The sequence below is a fragment of the Passer montanus genome, unplaced genomic scaffold (genome assembly GCF_014805655.1).
Source record: "Passer montanus isolate IOZ18808 unplaced genomic scaffold, ASM1480565v1 scaffold94, whole genome shotgun sequence".
In the NCBI taxonomy this organism is placed as follows: domain Eukaryota; kingdom Metazoa; phylum Chordata; class Aves; order Passeriformes; family Passeridae; genus Passer; species Passer montanus.
This window is the reverse complement of record NW_024374812.1, coordinates 1,244,540-1,267,373: the sequence shown is the minus strand read 5'-3', so window position 1 is coordinate 1,267,373 and position 22,834 is coordinate 1,244,540. Positions and strand designations below refer to the sequence as shown.

At 40.5% G+C, this 22,834-nt stretch overlaps 1 protein-coding gene across 1 annotated transcript; it reads right to left on the bottom strand.

Moving 5' to 3' along the window:
* Positions 1 to 11,548: 11,548 nt before the first annotated feature.
* On the bottom strand, positions 11,549 to 22,196 carry LOC120496018 (cysteine-rich venom protein TEL1-like; the record flags this gene model as incomplete). Its single annotated transcript, XM_039696048.1, is given in 9 exon segments — positions 11,549 to 12,479; positions 13,162 to 13,250; positions 14,846 to 14,940; positions 15,706 to 15,851; positions 16,987 to 17,074; positions 17,542 to 17,661; positions 18,987 to 19,048; positions 22,029 to 22,145; positions 22,148 to 22,196. Coding segments are annotated over 9 exon segments (777 nt in total), but the record flags the coding sequence as incomplete, so codon positions are not given.
* Positions 22,197 to 22,834: the final 638 nt, after the last annotated feature.

Sequence of the window (22,834 nt, the reverse complement as noted above, 5' to 3'; positions counted from 1 at the left end):
CAAACTGATTGAGGGCAGGGTTAGGTTAGATGTTAGGAAGAAATTCTTTACTCAGAGTGTGGTGAGGCCCTGGCACAGATTGCCCAGAGAAGCTGTGGCTGCCCCATCCCTGGAAGTGTCCAAGGCCTGGTGGGACAGGGCTGGAGCAATCTGGGATAGGGGAAGGTGTCCCTGCCCATGGCTGGGGGTGGAATGAGATGATCTTTCAGGTCCTTTCCAAACCATTCTGTGGTGTAGCAATTCTGTGATTCTTTGTATAATAATTCACTGCTATACAGGCATTTATGTGCAACCATGAAGCTATTAATTACATCTCTGAAATGTAAATTGAGATCTAGATCCACTTTCAAATTTATAAATACTGTGACCCAGTTTTATTCCACTCACTCAGACATTGACCTCATGAAAAGGACATTGGATTCTCAGTGGTGGCCCTCAGCTGTCCACAGGTTGGCATCATTGATGTCTGTACATGTCCCTGTCCTTGTTTCCAGAAGATCCACTTCCTAATGTTCTTTGATTTGTATTCTTCATTCTCCTATTTTCTTAGAGCCCATCTCCTCTCTTCCCTTTCACCTCATTATCTCCTTTCCTAATTCCATATCCCCCTCTGAACTTAGTTTTGCCCCTAGTCTATCCAAACCAAGATATTTCTGAGTGTTCCTGTGGCAATCTTGTCCATATATGGCATTACTGACACAGTAAGTGTGAGTCACTGCAACCCAAACCTCTCTGCCATTTCCATGCCATATTTATTGTATTTACTTTACCATACCCAGCCACCTATTTTGTCTGGATTCTTTCAGCTGAACACAAGAAGTTTGCCAGAAGGTTGCATACCATATTTATTGTATTTACTTTACCATACCCAGCCACCTATTTGGTCTGGATTCTTTCAGCTGAACACAAGAAGGTTGCCAGAAGGTTGCATACCATATTTATTGTATTTACTTTACCATACCCAGCCACTTGATGTAATTCTATTTTTGCCTGGATTCTTTCAGCTGAACACAAGAAGTTTGCCAGAAGGTTGCATACCAGAGCAGCAGAGTAACAGTTTCACATTTCTGCTTTGGGTATGTAAAGAGAAATGTAAAAGTTCCCTTTTAAGGACTTTGCTGCCACGAGGCCTTTTCATCTCACAGGCTTACTTGATGGAAGTTTGAAATATTAGATGTGTTTTGCCATCAGCACAGCTTCCATGGATTTATGAATTGCTTTTTCAATAATTTGATTCACAGTTTTTCCCTGGATCCAATGAGGTCAGTAATCAAATGCTCCCTTGGTTCCCTTTATGGGCAGAAGTTCCATATCCATCATCCCAATTCTCTTAATGACTTTTGTGTGATGATTATCTTCATGAAGTTGGGTGTTAAAAATCACAGAATCACAGAATTGCAAGGGACATTAAAGACCATGTAGTTCCATATCCATCATGCCAATTCTCTAAATTACTTTTGGGTGATGATTGTCTTCATGAAGTTGGATGTTAAAATCACAGAACTGCAAGGGATATTAAAGACCATGTAGCTGCAATAGGCAGGGATGAGACCCACAAGAACAGGCCGCTTAGAACCTCATCCAACCTTTTCTTGAGCATTGATCATGGTTCAAAGATTTGTTCAATTATTTCTTTAGGTATTGGTGGAGAATTTCATCAGCCTTGACTCCCCTTCTGTCATCCCATTGTTCTATTGTAGTGAAAACCATTTACGTGGAGGTTTATTGCATTTCCCTGTGTATAAATTTAATTTTCTCTGCCTGGATTATCTCCATGTCTGTGTGGCTTTAGAAGATAAATATAAAAAAAAGTTTTACATGTGACATTGCCATATGACAGACCTGCAGATTCCAGTCTCAAAGACCTTCATCTTGCTTGTCCTTTGCTCTGTGGAAAGCAAAGACTTTGGGTCACTGAAGTACCACTCCCACAGAGCCAGAGAGTGTAGAGTGTTTACCAGGAAACTTGCCATTTGCCAAAGTAATTTTTCTTTAATATCCCATATTGCAAAAGCAGGCCATTTTTTCATCAGCTCCAAGGATACTGTTAGTGCCAAGCAACAAATCAAAAGCTCTCTTCAGGTTATCAAATAATCAAGTTAATGTATATTTACCTTGAAAGAACGTCATCATCTGAGTGCCTGAGTTTTTTAGCAAATTACTACTCCTTCCCTTCCCTTCCCTTCCCTTCCCTTCCCTTCCCTTCCCTTCCTTTCTCTCCCTCTCTCTCTTTCTCGCAGCACTGCTATGATACCAATTTCCACCAGCTCTGTGGACACCGTTGGCTGTGATAGCACACCCAAAAACCTGGGGATTCCCAGTTATCACCTAATCCAATTCCATGGCTTTTTAAAGTATTTTTTTCCTTTCTACATTTAAATGTAGATGTTTTCTTTTTTAAATCATTGAGAAACTAATACACAAATCTCAACAGTACTTAATTTCTTTGCTTTTACTTTTCTGACCCTCTGCGAACTTTCCATCTGCTCCTTCCCAGTAGCAGGAGTCAAGTGTGAGTGCCTGAGCCCTGGGTATCAGGGACAGAGGCAGCCAAGCCCTGGCTCACATCTGGATGGAGCTCCAGATTGCAGAGCAATGGGATTAAACTCATCCTTAGAGGAAAACTCCAAGCTGGCACAGGTGGCACAGGGTGGCAGCTGTGGCTGCCCCATCCCCGGCAGTGTCCAAGGCCAGGTTGGACAGGGCTTGGAGGAGCCTGGGACAGTGGAAGGTGTCCCTGCAATGCAGGGGTTTGTAACCAGGTGATCTTTCAGGCCCCTTCCAACCCAAATCCTTCCTCTGATATTTTCACTGGACCTCAGCCCCTGGTTGGAACCTGGAGCCTCGGGGCTCTGAAGCTTCTTTGCAGAATGACAAAGCACAGAGTGATGAAACTGGCCTAGAAATAGTCAGTGTTTTGGTTTACCAGCAAGAAATTGGTATTTTCATTTGAGGAAAAATGCTCATTTTTAGTGACCCTGGCGCTTCAGCTGCTCAGTTTTCCACCAGAGGGCACTCCTATATTTTCAATGAAGGCAAGTTTGGGAACAAGACTGAGCAGTTTTGTGCCTGCAGTACAATTTCATCTGTGAGAGGGAAAAATGCAGGAGCAGAATGACCTTGTTGCACATCTGGCAGCACTGTCCATCATCTGGGACCCTCCACTGCCACCTGATGGGGCACAGCCAGGCTTCTGAACCCCATGTGAGGCTGATGCACACAAAATAAATAACCAGTTCATACACACGGTGTTTGGTATGGCCCGGTTTAATTAAGGGATCTGTGCCTTCCTCCTGAGGAGCAACAAGGCCACTTGTGTCGCCAGAACTGTTACCAGATTTCAGTATTTTCAGTGGAATATTCCATCCCATGCACAGTCCTGTGGTTTTATCTTCACTCATAAAAATCCACATTGTTATAAAAATTAAGCCACTGCCACAGTTGATGCAGCTTGGGTTGATTTTGTAGTTTTGGTACTCAGCAGTTTACATCAAAACACAAAGTGAAAAGCTATCTGCAGTCAAATCTGTAAACACTGAAGAATCTGTTGGCTTAGCTGGACTGCATTCCTGTTAGAGATGTATATTATATGTATACCCATATGTGTGTGTATATATATCCCTATCATATATTACAGGGCTTTTAAACCCCTTTTTTAGCTCTTAGAATGATTTTCAGTAATTAAAGTAATATACTTGAATGAAGAAAACCCAGGCACTTTGTTTACTGACAAAAGAAAAGAAATCTCTTTCTCACTGATGAAAGAAGAGAAAGCATGATTTTGTGGAGATAAAAATTTAAGAAGCCAAGGCTCTGAATAAAATGTTTCAGAAAATTAGTAGTTTGCTTTATTTATGTATACAAGAGTAAACTAAATTTCTGAATAGTCTCTCTCAAGTCTGAATTACTTCCTAAATATATATTTAATCAAGTTCATTCTTTAGTTACTGAAATAGTTGGGAAAGGCAGTTTAAGGAGGAAATAAGATTTTCTGGTAATTAGACCAAAATATAGATGAACAGGGTAACCAGAGATTGGGATTATGATGCATTGAGCAGTTTAGAGGTTCTAGCATCATGTGAAAAGTGACAGATTCTTGCAGCTGCTCATAAACTGATCAGGTAAATACTTTTCCCTTCCTCTTAAGTCAGAGAGGAGGAACAGCCTGGAATCAGACTGTCACACTCAGCTCTGTTCCAAGGAAACATCTCTGTTAAACTGCACCCAGATGAGAGAACTCAGGGCAGAACCAGGCTGAGCTAACTCAGGTGTAAGCATGTGTTATTTTTTCAATCCTTCCTTCTCACTTGTATTTTTCCTATGGACACCTTTGGCATGGTTTCTGTCTGCCACAGTGTTTTTCCCCTCCAGCTGATTATAGGTCTGCATTCCATGGCTGTATAAAGGTGACTTTGGCTGCCTGGTTATGTGGTGATTCCTCTCCCCTGTGCTCCAGCAAATTCATCAGGCACTGTCTTCTCTGGCCAAATCCATCATTCCTAATGTAATCAGAGATCGAGAGTATGGAACTCCTATGAATGTGTGGTGTAGCAGATGACCTCTGTGCCTTCAGGATTTGAACGTGGGGAAACTGTTTCATCTAATAGGACCAGTCATTTCAATCCTCTGCAGTGTTTTGCTACTACTTATCTTAAATACTTTTTAAACTTCTTTTGACGCACTGCAGAAAATGTCTCAGTGCTTAACTGATTGCATCTCCACTATTCTCTTCCTGGTTTTTGATCCAGAACCCTTTTTCTCTGCAGACCCCTCACCTTCCAGCTCCACCCCAGCCAGGCCTGCTGTCATCCAAATCAATCTCACTACAGCTACAGGTCTCTTGAGCCTGTAGATGGTGAGGAAAACCTGTCCCTGCCAGAGCATGATCCAGACTGCTAGAGTGGCATTTTACTCATCAGGTCTCTGCTTCAAAGCCATTCTCCTTATGCTGCCTTTAGAGGTAATAGAGGTACTTCTACACCTGTAGGTCTGTATTTCACCTTTTCTTCTTAGAGCAGGTGCCCAAAACAGGCTGGATGAGCAGATAAGGCAAATAATTGCCTTGGCATCACCAAGATTTTTTTTTAAAGCACTGTATGAGTCAAGTAAGTCACTGTTCTATATCTCTTTTCAGGTAAGGTTGAGGAAAACAATTGTTTGGGGGAGATGTAATAATATGCATGGTATAATTTGTCTGTGATAACTTTTTGGGTCTTAAGGCCATTGGTTTTGCTCTGGTCAGGAGAACTGAACTCTGCTTCTTGAACCATGTCTTCCAAGATACTGAAGGTCCTTTGGAATTATTAACCTGTCAAACATACCAAGGCTTTTCTGAAAGGTAATGCTGTTTGGTCTAAGACAAAATGGTGTCAAGGATTAAGATTATAAAGGCAAAGAAACCTTTTTAGTGCTCAGACCTGTGTTCTGACTCTGTGTAACCTGTCACAACAGACAGACATGAAAAAAAGAATAGATTGAACGGTTTAAGAGGAAAATCTATTTTAAAACTCCTGAAATTAAGAATTGATTCAGGTCATGCAGTGGAGAAAGGATTTACTTGTCCTGCTGTAGAATGCCATCAGTGATGTACCAACAGTGTGTAGGTATCCTCTGGAATACACAGGGAAGGTGTTAAACTGCAATGGACACATGATTCATCTTCTCATCAGAGTGTTCCCTTTGGAGCCTGTTTGATGGTGTCTCCACAGGGTCTGCAGGAATGATTAAAATGGGCTGTGTTTCCTCTGTGAGAAGCAATGCAAAATCACATCTCTCCACTTCTTCAGCTCTTAACTACTCACAGCTCCCTCATGCACATGTGCAGACTTGTGTACACACAACTCCCATTCCTGCCTGGATCTCAGGGCTGTTTTGAGTGTGCACTGCAGTGTCGATGTGTTTCCTGGTCATGAAGAGGGACAATAGTGCACATACCATAGGTATTCCATATATGTAGAATATTCAGGCATGCTGCACACACCATGTATGTTCCATATATGTGGAATATTCACGCATGCTCCACAATTGCTGTTTTATCTTTGAAACACGCCTACTGCTTCCCCAGAAATGTGTGGAGACACTCATTCATTTTGATATTCCTGAGGTTTTCATGGGCAAACTCATTTGCTTTGTTGAACCCAGCAGCTGTGTGGTCCATCTTGGCTAAGCAGAGCCTTCAGTGCTCAACCTGTACAATCTTGTTTCATTCTTGTTAAGTGGTAATGGGTGGGCTAGCTAGTTATTATGGTTTAGCCTAAATGGCCTTGTTATTTGCTGCTATTTCCTTAAACTGAGCAGAAAGGTATCCTATGCATTGTGTATCACCTCCTGGCAGGATGAGCCTCTTGCTCCCACCCACTTCCTGCAAAGCAGGTCTGATGCTGCAGTTCATGAAGTGAACAAAGACAGCAGGGGCTCAGGGGAGATGCTTTATGCAGAGGATAAGATCAGGCTCAGACACCGAGCTGCTTGGGGCGATGCATTATTAAATGCTATCTACTGATACACTCCTTCTGTAGAAGCCGATTAATGACATCCCACTTTATTATTCCTTATCTTTCATCTCCACCTTGTTTCACAGATGTAGCCAGCAGTACACAGCACTAACCAGAGACCCGTGGCACTCATTAGATGGTGGCTGCTCCTCACAAGTGCCATCAGACATGCAATTCCCATCCCTGATTTTGCTAACGATGCTGGTTAACGCTTTGCTGCGTCGCTGTTCAGGCAACCTAGACAACATGGTCTTGTCAGTCTCAAACTAGCTTATCTTTTACTTATTGTTTCCTTTGACACCCTCCTCTGATAAAATGGGAGATAAACTCATGACAGACCTTGCAATGTATTCCTCTGGCACTAAAATCCTAGCAGTAGCTCTCTAGAGGGGCTTCATCTAACGAGTGCTTTTTTGACCTGTTTTCTCTTTTGTTCGAGCATTGCAGCTGCAGACCTTAAGGCACGTTTAAACCAGAAACACAATCTTGTTTAGCTGCTACCTGTACCTCAGGAAGTGTTGTGTCTTTGTGTGAATGTGGGTTTAATTCCAGCAGCTACATGGTACAGGGAAGCCAAGCACATCCAGTTGCCTAAGGTCCTGCTTTTAGCTTTGATGCTGTGATTAGAGGACAGCAGTTACTCCCTCTAAGAGGAAACTAACCAGAGGAATATTTTTCTGTTGGGTTAGTGTCCTGGTTTATGTCAGCAAGAGTTAATCAGGCACAAGGACACTTTTCTTGAAGACAGATAAAACTGCCTTGGTTACTTATCCCAACCAGATATGGATTTGGTGAGGGGGAGAAAAGGGATGGATTAGGGAAAGGTAGCATCTTCTTAGTGTTGGTGGCAATGGTGTGAGTCTTGTGTGACCAAAGACTCAAGGTCTGTCCCTCATTCCAAGGCTGCACCTGCTTCTGGGAGCTCTATGTTCACCACCAAACCATGGCCCTAAGCACCACATCTTCACATTTTTTGTGATTTCATAATTTCCCTGGGTAGTTTGTTCCAATGCTTGATCATTCTTTCAGTTAATAAATTTTTGCCAATATCTAATCTAAACCTACCCTGGCAAAACTTGACATTTCCTCTTGTCCTGAATTGTCCTGCATTATTTCTTTCTGTGGCTGGCTGTGTCAGTACCAGCCAGGCTGTGGATCATTTTCTGCCAGGTTAAGAAGTGAGATCAGTTCAGTAAGGAGGAAATTTGGTGGCACTGGGGATGGTCTTCCTCTTCCAACCTGTGTAACCCACCTCAGGTAACTTCACTTCTGTGGTGAGCATTAACAGCAAAACTTATGGGAAAATTGAGACCAATTTTTTGATACTAAATGATAATCCCAGCAAACTATGGGCAAATGCATTATTGGCAGAGTAATAAACAGGCAGTGCTTGACACTTTAAGCTGAGAAAGTAAGAAGTTTTTTATTAACATATTACAGCAAGAGCTGGTTTGTGGACAGGCTGAGACTGAGATTAAAGGATCCCTACAGACAGCTCAGGGAGAAATACAGCTGCTTAAATCCAAATGTGTGGTCCTAACTGCCTCTGATAGCACTCTGCCATGCCTAGGGAATCTTTAACCCTTGTGTATACCCCAGCATGGAGGGAGGAGAAGGATTAAAACTTTGATTCTTATTAAATTGAAATAGGTCACTTCTTGCTCAGTCATTTGTTGCAATTAGCATCTAATTTGGAGATACTTTCCTCTTGTGTAAATCACTGTGTGGGCAGCCTGGGTGCCACACAGAGGATTTCAGGGTGCAAACCATCAGATTCTGGAGCATTTCTTAAATCAGCTGGGGCACAGATGTTCTCAGGCCCCTCTATGATCTCAAAATGCTTCTCCTGAGAAACCTGACGATTTCTTTTCCAGCTACAAAATGATAAAATTATAAGCTACAAACATATAAAACTATCTATAGATTATTTCTGTTTTTTTTTTTTTTTTTTTAATTTTATCTTTCTTACATGTTCAGCAATCTGATACAGCAGAGCAGATGGACAGTGACATAGAGTCAGAAAATCCATCTGAAAATGGCCCAGTTAGAATTAGTACAATGTTAATTTCTTAACTGTATAACACTTGTCTAAAAAGCTTATCTGTGGCTAAATGTTGCAGAGAAAATCAATAAGGATTATCTCCATACAAGGAGAAAAGGCAGCACCTTTCTGCTCAGATGATTAATATTTCAAGTGTAACAGTCCCATTTTTTTAAGGTCATTATAAAGGACATCAAATCTAGAGGAAGAAGAAATTCAGTTCTGCTTGCCACAAAAATTTTCCAGCTGCCATTAAGAGACATTCTCTTTGTAATGGCAGGAAACAGGACACTGCCTTGGCTGAATTGTCCACATCAACATGTTCCTCTTAAACCACTGCACAAGTGAGATGATTCTTGCACTCAGAGCAGAACTTATTCCAAATTAATCCGTCAGGAAGTTGCACAAGGTAGGTCCCCTCTAACTGAATTTGTCCTATCCTATCCTATCCTATCCATCTTGTGTACTTTTCCACAGTGAACCAGGAAGTCCATCATGTGGGACATAATTCAGGCCCTGTCCCAGAGCAGCCAGCTCTCTGCAAGGAACTCCCTCAGGAATAGGTGAGAAGGGGGAATGGGAAATAATCCCTTTCCACAGGCCTTTTCATGGAATCTCCTTGTTTGCTCTGGATCCTTGCTAAAGGTAGGCAGAGTGTCGAGGGTATCTCCTTGAAAGGTGGAAGGAAGCAGGAACAGGATGTGCTGGAGGAAAGCTGCTCTGCTGTGGGGATCTCAGTGATGACAGGAGCTGTCAGGGGCAAGGCAAACTGCCTTGCAATATGTTAGCCATATTATAGTGACTTTTAAGTCTTTTACCAGCATTGATTGCAACATGGCACTTTGTTATCATAGTCAGTCACTAAATATTTCTCATGCTCTAGAAACATCGATAGCTGGGCCTCACATAAAGTAGTGGTCTTAGAGCACAGAGCACAAGACTGTGTTTCCGTATATTTCTGGAATATCTCCAGTGAGGGAGATTCTACCCCTCTCTGGACAATCTGTTCACTGCCCTGTCACTGCACAAGAAAGAAGTTCTTCCTCGTGTCCAGGTGGAACTCACTGGGATCAGTCCCTGCCCGTGGCTCTGGTGCCATTGCTGGGCCCTGGAGCAGAGCCTGGGCCCTGCTCGGAGCCCTCCCTGCACACAGGGACACCCAGGGCTGAGGGCCCCTCTCAGCTGTGTCTCCTCTCCAGGCTGAACAGCCCCAGCTCCCTCAGCCTTTCCCTGTCAGGGATAGGCTCCAGTTCCTTCATCACCCTCCACCAAACCCACTCCAGGAGCTCCATGTCTCTCTTGTCCCAGTGAGCCCAGAACTGGACACAGCACTCCAGATGTGTTTCATCAGGTCTTCTTGTTCACAGGGCACACTCCTGGGTTATGGACATCTTGTCATCCACCAGGACCCTGAGATGCCAGAGGTCTCTGTTTCCTCCCCAGCTCAGAAGCATCCATGGTTGTGTGAGTTCAGCTGCATGGATGTGGCGTGTTTTAGTACTTTCATCTGAACCACCAAATTTGTTACTTAAACCATCACAACATCTCATCTGAGTGACTCACTGAAGAGAGTTTGTTTTGGCAAGATCAGTACATCTGAAGGATCCATGCTGATATGGTTACAAAATGACAGGTAAAAACTTTGTTCCATTATCTTCCTGGAGATCTGAATTAGGCTTATGGACCTTTATGCCCTGGGTCAGATGTGTGATGATTAATTTTTACCTTATTACACTACTTTTTTCCTCTTATGAATGACTGAGAAATGAATTCTTGTGGCTGGAGTGTATCCAGAGGAGGGAACAGAGCTGGGGAAGGGCTGGAGCACAGGTCTGATGAGGAGCAGCTGAGGGAGCTGGGGAGGCTCAGCCTGGAGAAAAGGAGGCTCAGGGGTGATTTTCTGGCTCTCCACAACTTCCTATAAAGAGGTTGTAGCCATGTGGAGGTCAGTCTCTGCTTCCAGGTAACAAACAGGACAAGAGGAAATGGCTTCAAGCTGTGCCAAGGGAGGTTTAGATTGGACATTGGCAAAAAATTTCTTCACAGAAGGGGTTGTCAAGCATTGGAACAGGCTACTCAGGGAAGTGTTGGAGTCACCACCCCTGGAAGTGCTCAAGAAATATGCAGTTCTGGTTCTTAGGGACATGGTTTAGTGATGGTTTAGTGACAGGTAAATGTTTGGACTCGATGCTCTTAAGAGGTCTTTTCCAGCCTTAATGATTCTATGATTTCTTGACCCATTATTCTTGGTAAAGGAGTCTTTTGTGAGTGAGGGTAATAGCTCTGCCCACTTTCTTGTTGATAACAACACTGGATTAATTATTGCAACATAATCATTCTTACTTGGACTTGTGCTAATTATTTCAGAGTGTATTAAGTCATGTTCCAGGACTCCCACCTCTGTCCTGGCATTGCTTAATTTAATTTTAGAGCTGTCTCCAGCTGAGAGGGCAGTGTGTCATGGAGGGGAAAAGTGATGGAGATGAATGAGGAAAAATCCCAACCCAAATAATAAGCACTTTAAGTTGTGAAATTGAACTTTTAACTTAATACTTGTCTTTCACACTAGAAGAAACGCCACTGGAATGAAAGAGTCAAATGTGTGATGAAATTATTCTGTGCCAAGGGCTCTGGGACTTGCAATCTTAATTATGACAGCAGCTTCCTTACTAAAAGGGGACTGGAATGTGCAACCTCTTTAAGGTGAGACTGAAATAATATTTAACCCTATTGTTAACTGCACAGAAAAACACCTGTATCCCAAAGGTCACCGAGTGGGGATTGAAGGTTATTTATGAAAATTGTTATTTCTCTCTGAAGGGGAGTCTGATGGAGGTTTGCTTGCCTGACTTCTGCTTTTGCTTAGGAAATCTTCTCACATAACCTGATTCTGCTCATGCTGCTAAATATTTAGGCTCCCTTCAACACCTAATGCTAATAAAGTCACAACTTTGGTGAAGTTTAGAACATTTTATTTCATGGTAATAAGAATGAAAATTATGATGAACTGGTCAGTGAAGAATGAGTAATTTAATGACTGATACCGCGAAAGAACATATTAAAAAAATTGAAACACATGTCTACTTGTTATGAAAAATAAATTTTCCAAATGCAGGGACCTTCGCCTTTTGACTATCTGTTATTGTGAATTAAGCCTTTTTCTCAGACAGTCTTTTTCTTTACAAGGCAAGTTTGGTTACCTGTATTTAAATGCAATCTTACACTATAAACAGGATTTTTAATTTAAATTAACTATATTTGGTGTGGTTTTTTGGGGGTATTTTTTGTGTTTTTTCACAACTGAGCATTTTACAGTAGAACATATGTCAGCAACAGATTCTAAACCAGAATAGATCTACAGGAAACTGCTCTGCTCTCCTAATTTCTTTTAAGAATTACATATTTCAAGCAATCCTGTTTATCTTCTGGTCCTGTTAACAGTACAATAGTTTAAAATTTCAATCAAGTTAAAAGTAGTTACATGACCAAGCACTATCCATCTATGCCAAGAACATAATAAACATATGGAACCACAGACCTTTAAAAAAATGTTTATTTGATAACATTTTGGGAAAAGAAAGATGAGAAAAGCTAATAATTAAATATATCTGGCAAACAAACAACAAATTTAAATAAAGATTTCTACCATGGTCTAGACCATTATATAAATAGAATATGTACATCATCCTACAGATCTTTCTGGTGTGAGTCACTGTACTGAAGCCAGTCCTTCTGCATATGTTGGAGAGGCAGGATGGAATCAGTGTTGGTGGAAGAATTCATTAAGGAGATGGATGTCCAGGAAGGTAAAAACTGAGCCTGTTCTTTTATCCCAGTTTTGCATTGACAGGAGCAGAGCAGTGGACTTCACGAAGCTCTGGGCACATCCTGGACACTGTGCCAGGAATGTGGGAAAAAAGCATCTTCAAACTTTCAAGGCTTGGCTGAAAATGATTTGAAACACAAAATTAATCATGAGTGGGAAGTGAAAACCCGCATCATGTCCTTTCAGAATAATTTTTGAACAATATTTTCTCTGTAATGTTTTCTTCTCTGTTGCCATTTACTCCCCAGAAGCATCCAAACCACTAATATGACCACATGTAGAAAATAAATGGCTTTCTCAAGGAGAATTCTTACATACCCAAAAAGGTGTTTTAAAGCTTTCTTTATCCTACAGCCTGTGATGAGAATTTGGTTGATTCAATAACAGAAGATATGAATTAAATCTTGCATTGTGAGACTTAGCCCATATGTTTTTATTTCCTATCAGAATTCTAAAAAGTCAGGTTTGCCACTTGCTGTTATCAAGAGTGTTGCTACTTCCATTTGATCTGCCACCATTGTTTAAAGGATGAAGAAGAAAAAAAAAAAAAGTAAAGAAGTCCCCTCCTTCCCTAGGATTTCTTAGGTTCAAGGATGAGATTTATCTCTCCCGGGCATGGAAAAGTGTTATTTCACCTAGGTAAAGCAGACAGCATGGTGAAATGTGATTCTTTGTTAGTGCTTCTGGCCTAGTGTTTCAGGAAATAATTTTAAAAATCAGTATGCAGAAATTAATTGTTGTTTAGGGTTTTTTTAAGCATCAACTTTACCCATGTCACAATTAAAATGCTTGGAACTTACTGCATAATCCATCCTCACAAGCATTGGGGCAATCCCCACAGGGCTCTCCTTCCTTGTAGGGTGTCTTCATTGATCTTATTAGGTTTCCCCTGAAACATCAATGTAACCAACATCAGCTATGATGTCACTACACCATATCTGAGAGGAAAATTAAATTATAAAGATGTTTAGATTTACACTCAGTTACCTATGTTACTCAAGGTTACATTTATGCTTGGTCCTTGGTTATATGTAAATTTTTTCATGTGTGCTGGGTTTATTTGGAAATGCTTTGGCAATGGGCAGAGAGGGGGAGGAATTTTCAAGGGTGGCTTTTGTGGGAAGACACCAGAGGCTGTCTCTGCTCCAGACAGGGCCAGTGTTGGCCAGCTCCAAGCTGGACCCATGTGATGGTGATTGTGGCTCTGTGGTAACACATTCAATGGAGGGTAAATTCTGCATGCAACAGCAACCAGAAGAAAGGATTGAGAATACATGAGAGCAATCACTCTGCAGACACCCAGGTCAGTGAAGGAGAGGCAGGAGGTGCCCCAGGCACCTGAGCTGAGGTTTCCTGGTGCAGCCCATGGAGAGGCAGCTGTGCCCCTGCAGCCCATGGATGCCCATGGGGATGCAAAGATCCACCTGCAACCTGTGGAGGATGCCTGAAGGAGGCTGTGATCCCATGGGAAGCCATCACTGGATCAGGCTCCTGACTGGACTTGTGACCCTGTGGGGGACACACATTGCAGCAGTCCAGTCCTGAGGGAATGGAAGCATGGAAGGAATCCATGCTGGAGCAGTTTAGGAGGAACTGCAGCCTGTGGGAAGGACCCACACTGAAGTTCATGGAGGTCTCTCTCCAGTGAGAAGGACCCACAATGGAGAGGGGGAAGAGCAAGGGGAGGAAGGAGTGGGAGAAATGGCACATGATGAACTGACCAGAGGCCCCAGTCCCATCCCATTGTGCTGCTGAGGGGGAGGAGGCAGAGAAAATCAGGAGTCCAGCTGAGCTTGGGAAGAAGGTCATGGCTGGTAGAAGGCACTTAAGGTTTGGTTTTACTTATTATTATCCTAGTCTGATTTTATTAGTCACAAATGAAGTTAATTTTCGCAAGATGAGTCTCTTTTTTCCATGACAGTATTTGGTAATGAAATCCCCTGACCTCATCCTCACTCATGAACTTTTTGCCATATTTTTTAATTACTCCATCCTGTTGAGAAGTGTCAGAGAGGCTGAGTGAGCTACTGAGGGTCAGTCAAGTTCAACCCACAACAAGGTCTTGTGAATGTAGAAATTAATTTTAGGCACAATTTGAAATAATCACTTTACCTTAACATTCCCATTAAAGTATTTTGGTATTAACTATAGTCTTCACTGTACTGTACTGTACATATTGGTATGCCTTTCTGAACTGACATTCCAAGTAGAATGTGCAAAATATTTATTTCTCATTAACTATTATGAAAATTAGGATTTTTAGGCAAGTGATATTTAATCTGAAAATTGGTGTCCCTTTTATATATTTGATGCCTTTCTTTGTTTGACAACTCTTTTCATGAGTGTGTTTCTGTCCTTCCATATTCCTAATACAGTCTTCCAACCTGTTTCCCAGTTATTAGTAATGTGCCCTGATACAAATTTCACCAACTCCTGACTAATTTTGATAATGTAACAAGTACCAAAATCAGAATCAATACGCACGCGGGGCAGTACTGGCAGACATAAAAGTAACTGTACGTTGTGTTGCTGCAGAAGGAGAAACCACATCCAACCTTGTAAGAATTGTGCCAAACCATCTGTAGGTATAAGAATAAATATCATGGGAGTATGAAAAATATGCATTTAAAAGTCATTTAAATACAATATGCATCACAGAAATGTGCAATGATGTTAAGTCACTTTATTTACATTTTATGGTAAAAATATGAGCCCCATGTTACTGAAAATCTGCTTTCACCCTTATTCAACCAAAGAATATTGGGAATATAACAATAATAATTCAAGACACATGTTTATAAAACTTTTAATTTTGTCTTTATGCCTGCATTCAATTGAAACTGTTAATGTAGGAATGATGATGTAAAATTCTGTATCCTGTGTTTTATGCAGGTACTGGAGAAGTTTAGGATAAGCCATTTTCCAGCTCCTCTGAGTCAAAAGAACTCTGTTGACTGCAACAAACCTATTTATATTTCCTTGCTGACACCGTAATAACCCTGTTATTCCAGCATGTAGGCAATTCTCAGGTGCTAAACATATAAGTTGTTGCTTCCTGAAATCTTGAAATACCAGTATCTTTACTCTTTACTCCTGCATACACTTAGACCATTATTTTAATTTTAATTTTGTGACTTTACCTATTATTGTCATTCTAATTCTGTTCCTTTTAAAGTTTTCATCTTGTTTTGTCAGAATAACTCTCATGTCTCCATTGTATTTGATTCCTTTAAAGATGAGATTCCTTTAAAGATGTACAACTTGCTTAGCTAACATATATTTGTTCAGCTTGAAATATAAATAAATAAATAAATATATATATATTTATTAAAAAATGCATCTACCTGAGTGTAGTGGCCAAACATAGCACCTTTTGGTTTTGCCCCAGTTCCATATTCAAAATTTTTCTCCTCATTGTACCAGGCCTGAAGAACATCTGACCATGAGAACGGGGCAGAGGACATGAAGAGATTTTCACCACATAGTACATCTGAAAAGAGAATGGTGCTGAGAAATGCATAGCTAATATACACATGAGAAAAAAAAAAAAAAAAAAAAAAAAAACCAAAAAACCAACAAACAACAACAAAACAAACCAGCAAAAGGCGGGATGATTCCCATAGAAATTCTCATTCTAAATGGGGCAGCAGGATGTTGGGTTTTTTTTCCAGTTGAGTGACATGACCCTCTGTAAATACTGAAGGTGTCACTTGGCCAGTTTGCAGCATGGCCTGTTTGGCTGGTGGTTGGTTGTTGCAGACATTCTGCATGACTGCAGGAACACCTGCACAGGTGCATCACAGGTTCATGGCTGTAATTTTGCTATTTGGAAGTTGCCAACACAATCATTACCCAGGTCACAGCCCAGTAATCTTGGGAATATCCCAATAACCCAAATTTTACTCCTGGCACACAAGAAAATGCCTATATTGCTCTTATCTACTGCTTTTATTCAGGTCTAACCCCACTGCATTGGTCCTCAAATGGGATTCACCCTGGCAAAAAACAGAGGATTTGGATTTTAGGAAAATATATTGACAAGACTGTCCACATCTTAGATATGGTGTGGGTAGAAGTCATCAACAACACACTGGGATGTTAACATGGTACAGCTGTAAATTCAATATCCAGTGACTGACTGAAGTGTTAATCTGAACCTCAAAGACAGTTTTAGGTTGCAATTTGCCCGGGGATTTAAAAACTCTAAGTCTGGTCTGAGAAACTATGCTTAGCACCAGCAGCTAGTTTTACACCTTTGCCTTTTGCCCCTTTCTTCCCAGACATTTCAAACCAGCACATGTAAGCTGGTTTCTGCACTTAGCTGGCTCTAGATCTCTAGATTTGGTTTTTTTTCTGATGGATATTTTAGGAGAATATGCTTTATCAGTATGATTTAATTTTTTCATCTGCTGTAGAAATGGGATATACCTATGTAAAACTGGGATGGGAATGGGAACTTTTCTCACTCGCTGGTAGATTTCTACCTAGAAATTTCCCTTTGTTACACAAAAAAACAGTCAATATGGAATTAAAATTTCATCTCATTTTCCCCCAACAAGCAAAACCCCCAAGTGGCCACATCAATAATCCGTGATATTGTTCAGTTCCACTCACGCTGCACTTACTGGTTCTCCTCAGATTAGGAGGACTGTGCCTTAAAGTACATTGATTGGCCCAATCTTGGGCATTCTCTGCAGCTGCAGGACACCATTCCTTAAGAAAAGAAGAAAATGTCTGTCACATACTCATGAATAACCCCTCACAAAGGAGCAGCATACAGAAATTACATTTAAATAAGAAAAATGTCAAACACAAAACACTTTTCATCCCATTTTTTGAGGGGAGAGGGAGGTAGGAGCAAAGTTACTGTGCACCAAGGGAAGAAAAGCCTGATGAAGAATGCATCAGAAAGAAATTAATTATGCTATGGATATTTCTTCTCCTTTTAATTTTACTTCACAAGAAACATTACTGTTGATACACCACCAAATTTTCCATTTTTTTTCCCCCTTCCACCTGCCCAGCCTTATATTTCTCTTGGTGTTGGCTGTGCTCAATCCTTAGGAAAGGTCTGAAGAAGGAATTTGTGGCTAAGTAAAATAATGTGACCCTGCATACAGTCCTGTATCTCTCATAGAGTCCACCACTCATTAAAAATAGATTTACAGCACACAACTTACCATCTTCATCATGTTGCTGGCAGTTGGTTTTACTCCTCTCCTGAGGGCATTATGTCTGTCAACAATCAACTTTTGCTGCTCTGCTCTGCTGCTTGACAGAGCACTGAGAGCTGCAGATTCCTAAAATGAAAAAAAAATGAAAAGAAGAAGAAAAAAAAAGCTGTATTTCTGTTTTATTTGAATGTTATGAAATCCTGCATCCTGTGTAGGAAATATTAAAATAGCAAAATTTTATTATCAACCAAGGAGATAATCTCAGTGAGGGAGGAAGGACTTTGGTCCTCTTTGTCTCCTAAGTGTGTCCAGGGATGCTGCCATGTGGAGCAACATTTCACTGGTTCCACAGTGCAGAGCTCAGCAGTAATAACCCAGATTCCTGGATTGTATCTCCCAATCCTCTGTGGAGGACTGAGATATCCTGGAATGCCTCTGTGCCTGTAGACTCGTACATTTAAGCAACAGAACCAGAGTTATTTGCCAATATTATAATTTCCTAATGAGGTTTTGTGGAAAAAGGATCTAAAAATCATCAGAATGTATGAATTGTGTTTATGATGTGTTTCTCTTCTGTCTAGTTTTAAACTTTCCTATCCATGTTTTTCTATTGAAGAAATCTGTTGTTTAATCTCAGGCCTCTTGTAGTACTTCATCTGGACATCCCACTGAACAGAAAATGTTTATACCTTTCCTGCCATAGATTTTCTTCCAATTCTGTCACAACTGATAAAATTTCTCATGCTTTTCACATATTCTCTCATTAAAAAATAGCCATGTGAGGAACTCAGCCTCCTCTTTACATCCATTCCCAACTAGTCTAGACTGCAGCATTGAGAGGAGAAATTGAAGAATTAGGGGGAAATGCAGTCAAGCTATAGGTCACATGATGCAGAAGTAGCAAACTACAGATTTCAGCCTAAGTTTGGGTTGGGAGGAACCACTCTGTGTGTGAATTCAGGGTGTTAATTTAGCTGTTTGAGGGAAATCAGGGATATGGGCTGAGTGGATGGGACTGTGAGGAAAGAGAGAGGCAATAGGACCTGAGATTAAGAAAGGAAGTGAGGTAAGTAAATTATATGTAAACCTATGTGGAATTAATGGGAAAAGTGCTAAATCTTTAGGAGGTCCAGATTATTGCATTTGTGTATGGAAACTTCTGGAAAATACAGTTATCTCTGACCCAACTTACAAGTAATGCTGAATCTTTAGATGGTTTTTTTGTGCAAATGTGGAACCAGACAACTGCTTTGAAATGAAGCAGACTTCAAGGATAAACACTTTCCAGATCCTATATCTATTACTTCAAGAATAAATGCATTCCAGATCCTAAATATCTCATCAGACTCTTTCTGCATATGTTTAGTGTGCATGGGAAAAGCCATATTCAGTTGGTATACAAGTGCCTCAGGGCCCACCCAAATTTTACAAACAAGAGATAGGTATTTTACCTGTCCAGTGGATGGAGGCAGCACAGCTGTGAGACACAGGAACACCACTGGCAGAATCATCTCTGAAAAGGTGAGAATGAGGAATTAATTTTCTTTTTACAGAGCTTTCATTTCTCTGAATACAAAATACATCTTTCTCCTGTGTGTTTGCTGGCATTTTTTCAACTCCCTCCCTCCCTCCCTTCCTTCCTTCCTTCCTTCCTTCCTTCCTTCCTTCCTTCCTTCCTTCCTTCCTTCCTTCCCATTCATTTTTAGAACTAAAATAATAAAATTAATTCTCTGTCTTCATTTTAATTTCCAAATTTCTATGAATCAGCTGCTTTTTAATCTTATACTTCCTGCTGTAGTCCTGATGGAATATCTCCACAGCTATTCACAGGTATTTTTGCTGCCCTTCCAGCAGGAAGCCTATTGCTCATTTTCAAACTGCAGAATGGGATGGGCTGCTGCTCTTAGCCTGTTCCTGTGTCTAAGTGAATCTGGAAACTCCCCTGCTCCCCTTTGCCTGCTCTGACTGGAGTGCTTTGGTTGAAAGGGGAATTAGACACTGAGTCCATCTAATCTCTACAGTTGGGTGTAGGAGTCAAAATCCAAAACCTGCTCAAAGCTTGGTGACCAGCACTATGAAATCTTGCATGTGAGCTGGGGCAGAACTGGGAAAGACCTGTTTCAGAAATTTATTTTTTTTTCAATTTGTTTTAAGACAAGTCTTGATTATATTTCAAGTAATAAGAAATGCCAACAGAAATTAGAGCCCTCTCTAACATTGTGATTCTTGGTATTTCCTATGCAGGGTCAGGAGTAGGACTTTGATGATCCTTGTGGGTCCCATCCAACTCAGGTTATCCTACAAATATCTGATTCTAATTGAAGAAGCATCCACCAGACCCTGAACTTGCCTGGGAGGCTCAAATACCACTCCAGTGACCAAGGAGGTCACTACAAAGTTCAGGTATCTGCATTCAGTCACACGAGTTACATTTAGCTTGTTTCTGCTCACCTACCTCTGGCAGGCAAGCAGGTGACTGCAGTGGAATTTACTTGTTCTGGCAATTTTCCCAGCCTCCCACTCCGAGGGAGTTTATGGGCATGTTACCACAGAGGTACATTATTAGCTTACCTTGTTTGGTTTTGAGAGGTTGCTGATTTTAGTTTTAAATTATTCTTGGGGAGAGGCCAGTTGGGTTTGCTGCTCCTTTCATATTCAGCAAAGCCCCTTTGCCTCGAGGCAACCAGTTTATATAAAACACAGTGCTCTGGAGAACACTGGTACTTGTGGAGAACAAGTGGTTAAGAAAAACTATTCTTTTCCAGGTGTTACAGGAAGGTCCCAGTTCTTCACCAGCCTCTCACCTTGTCTGGGGGTGACCCACAGGGCCCAGCCTTAGGCAGGGATGCTGCTCCAGCTCTGCTAAACAACAAAGCCCATGGACTGTGACTATGGGCAGCTGGAGCTCAGAGGCCAAAAAGCTGGAAAGACTGGTCACATCTGTCCAATTAAACTCTCACAGCCTTCAAAACAGGGTGGCTTATTCCAAGCACTTGTATTTGAGGGAAGATCTAGTTGATCCAGGGGAAAACATATGGATAATTAACAGAATAAGTAATTGATCTCCTGCTCTTAGTATTGCTTTATGTCCCTTACTTTAAATTTAAACATCACCTCTGTCTCTTTGAAGTGCTTTAGAATCACAGAATGTTTTTCTTATTAACTTCTCTATCTCATATTTCTGAGAGCCATTACAAAACTTGCACTTTGTCTGACTTAGGTGTTTAGCAACAAAAGGTTATACTCCCAATATCATAGAAAATATGCTTTTCACTTATTTACCAACTAGAAACTACATAGAATTTGGGCTATTTTTAGCTGTACTCAAGTTACAAGCAAAAATATGTCTTTTGAGTGCAAAATATGATGAGATCCAAGTATAAAGCAGCCCTTTTTGTGCATAAAGCATATATTAAAGGAAAAAACTCTTCACTGAAATGATGAAGCTTTCTAGTTTGCAAACCAAGCTGGAGAAGCTGACTTAGAGACATGGGCAAAGTATTCATTCACGGTAATATTTTCTATGAATTAACTTATAATTAAATATAATTGGTAATTTAATACATGATACAAGTTTCAAAATGCCATTGGAATGATTTTTAAGACCCAGTGGGTTTCCCACTCCAAGATATTAACATACTTTTGGCAATCCCACTGATTTCAACCAAATGCTTACAGTTTATGAGATGTAAATTTAATTGCTCTGCATTAATTTCTAGGCACCGGTCCTAAAATCAGTCTCTCTCTCCCCCTCCCTGCTCCCCCTCAATCAAACATAAATCAGGACATGTGCCAAGTCTTACTGACTTTCCTGCAAATCCATCTGTATACCGGGATCTGCCACTGAAAGATGGTGCTTTAGCATCCCTAGTTTGTATGAGTTTGGCAAACTCATAAGAATATGTTTTTCCCATCTCTCCTTCTAAAATAAAAAATAAAAAGGTGTATCCTGAATTATTCATTTAATTGGATAACCATTACAAAAAAAAAAAATCTTAATTATTTTTTATTATCCTTGAAAAAGACCTGAAATAGAATAAAGTTTCTGTCATTGCACTTGTACAGCATTACTGCACAAAGGTTACTTAGCAGCCACTTTGCAGAAGAGGAGTCAATTAAACAAGGTGGTAATTTTCCCACTCTGAAAATAGGTGGTGATAGAAACACGAACCAATAGAACTTACTAAGCTGAATGTATTCAATGTGTTTGACTGTCTCTCTGTCCCTTTCTCTATGGACAAATAATTTGCTAAGATGCTGCTTTCTTGATACAGGTGGATTTTCTGGTATTTTTGATTGTTCATCTATTTTCTCTACCTTTTTGTTTTAGCTTGTGTTACACTATTCCCTATTTAATCCTTATTTTTCACTGAATAAAATCCTCTTCTGTGACTGTCCTAAATTTTTCAAGAAGTCTTCTGATGATAGGTCGTATTTAAATGCATGAAAAAAAATCACAATAATTTAAGCCAATGAATCAAGGTGAATCCTACCTTTTGTGTCCACCAAGATCAGAAGTTTCTTCTGTCCTTCATCAGGTAGTTGTGGAATTGGCTGGAATTCTTTACTGGAGGTTGATTTATAGCTCTCCTGTTTCCTGATAGGACAGGTGATTCAACGTCACAGGTATTACAAAATTCACTTAGTGACCAGATAGAACAGCATATTTTTCAAGCTTAAATTCATCCACAAAAGAGGTTGTTTGCTTGTCTTCCATTTTAATTTCCTCTTACTTCTTGTACTGGAATAGATGGAATACTCCGAAATGATTTTTGGATGTATTACATCTTAAACTTGAAATTTGCAGTCAGCGGGGAGGCCAGGTACAACACTCTCTGCTAATGATTGACACATCCAATTATAGTAACATTTGATCCTAATCTCCAGCAATGCAAGTACACTCAACTAGCTACTGAGTTGTTTATTATTATTATTATTATTATTATTATTATTATTATTATTATTTAACATTGCCTCCAGACTGACATTGTTGTTACCAAGATGGAATCTTGCCCATTGATTTTTCCATGGGAGTTTAAAAATCCTTGGGCCAAGATCCTGTTCATGCTGTGGCTTCTTTGTATTGGTCCTATAGTGTAAAAGCCAAAAATGAAGACAATTCTGTAATGTATATTTTTAATCAGTATTGGATAAAGATTGCAAGATTACCATGTGCACTAACATTAAAACACGTATTTGTTCTTGCATTTAGGGGTACATGGGGTGAGATGGAATGGATGGGAGCACTGCCAGATCAGAAGGGCTTTTGTGTGTGCATTGACTGCTTCTGTCCATGTTC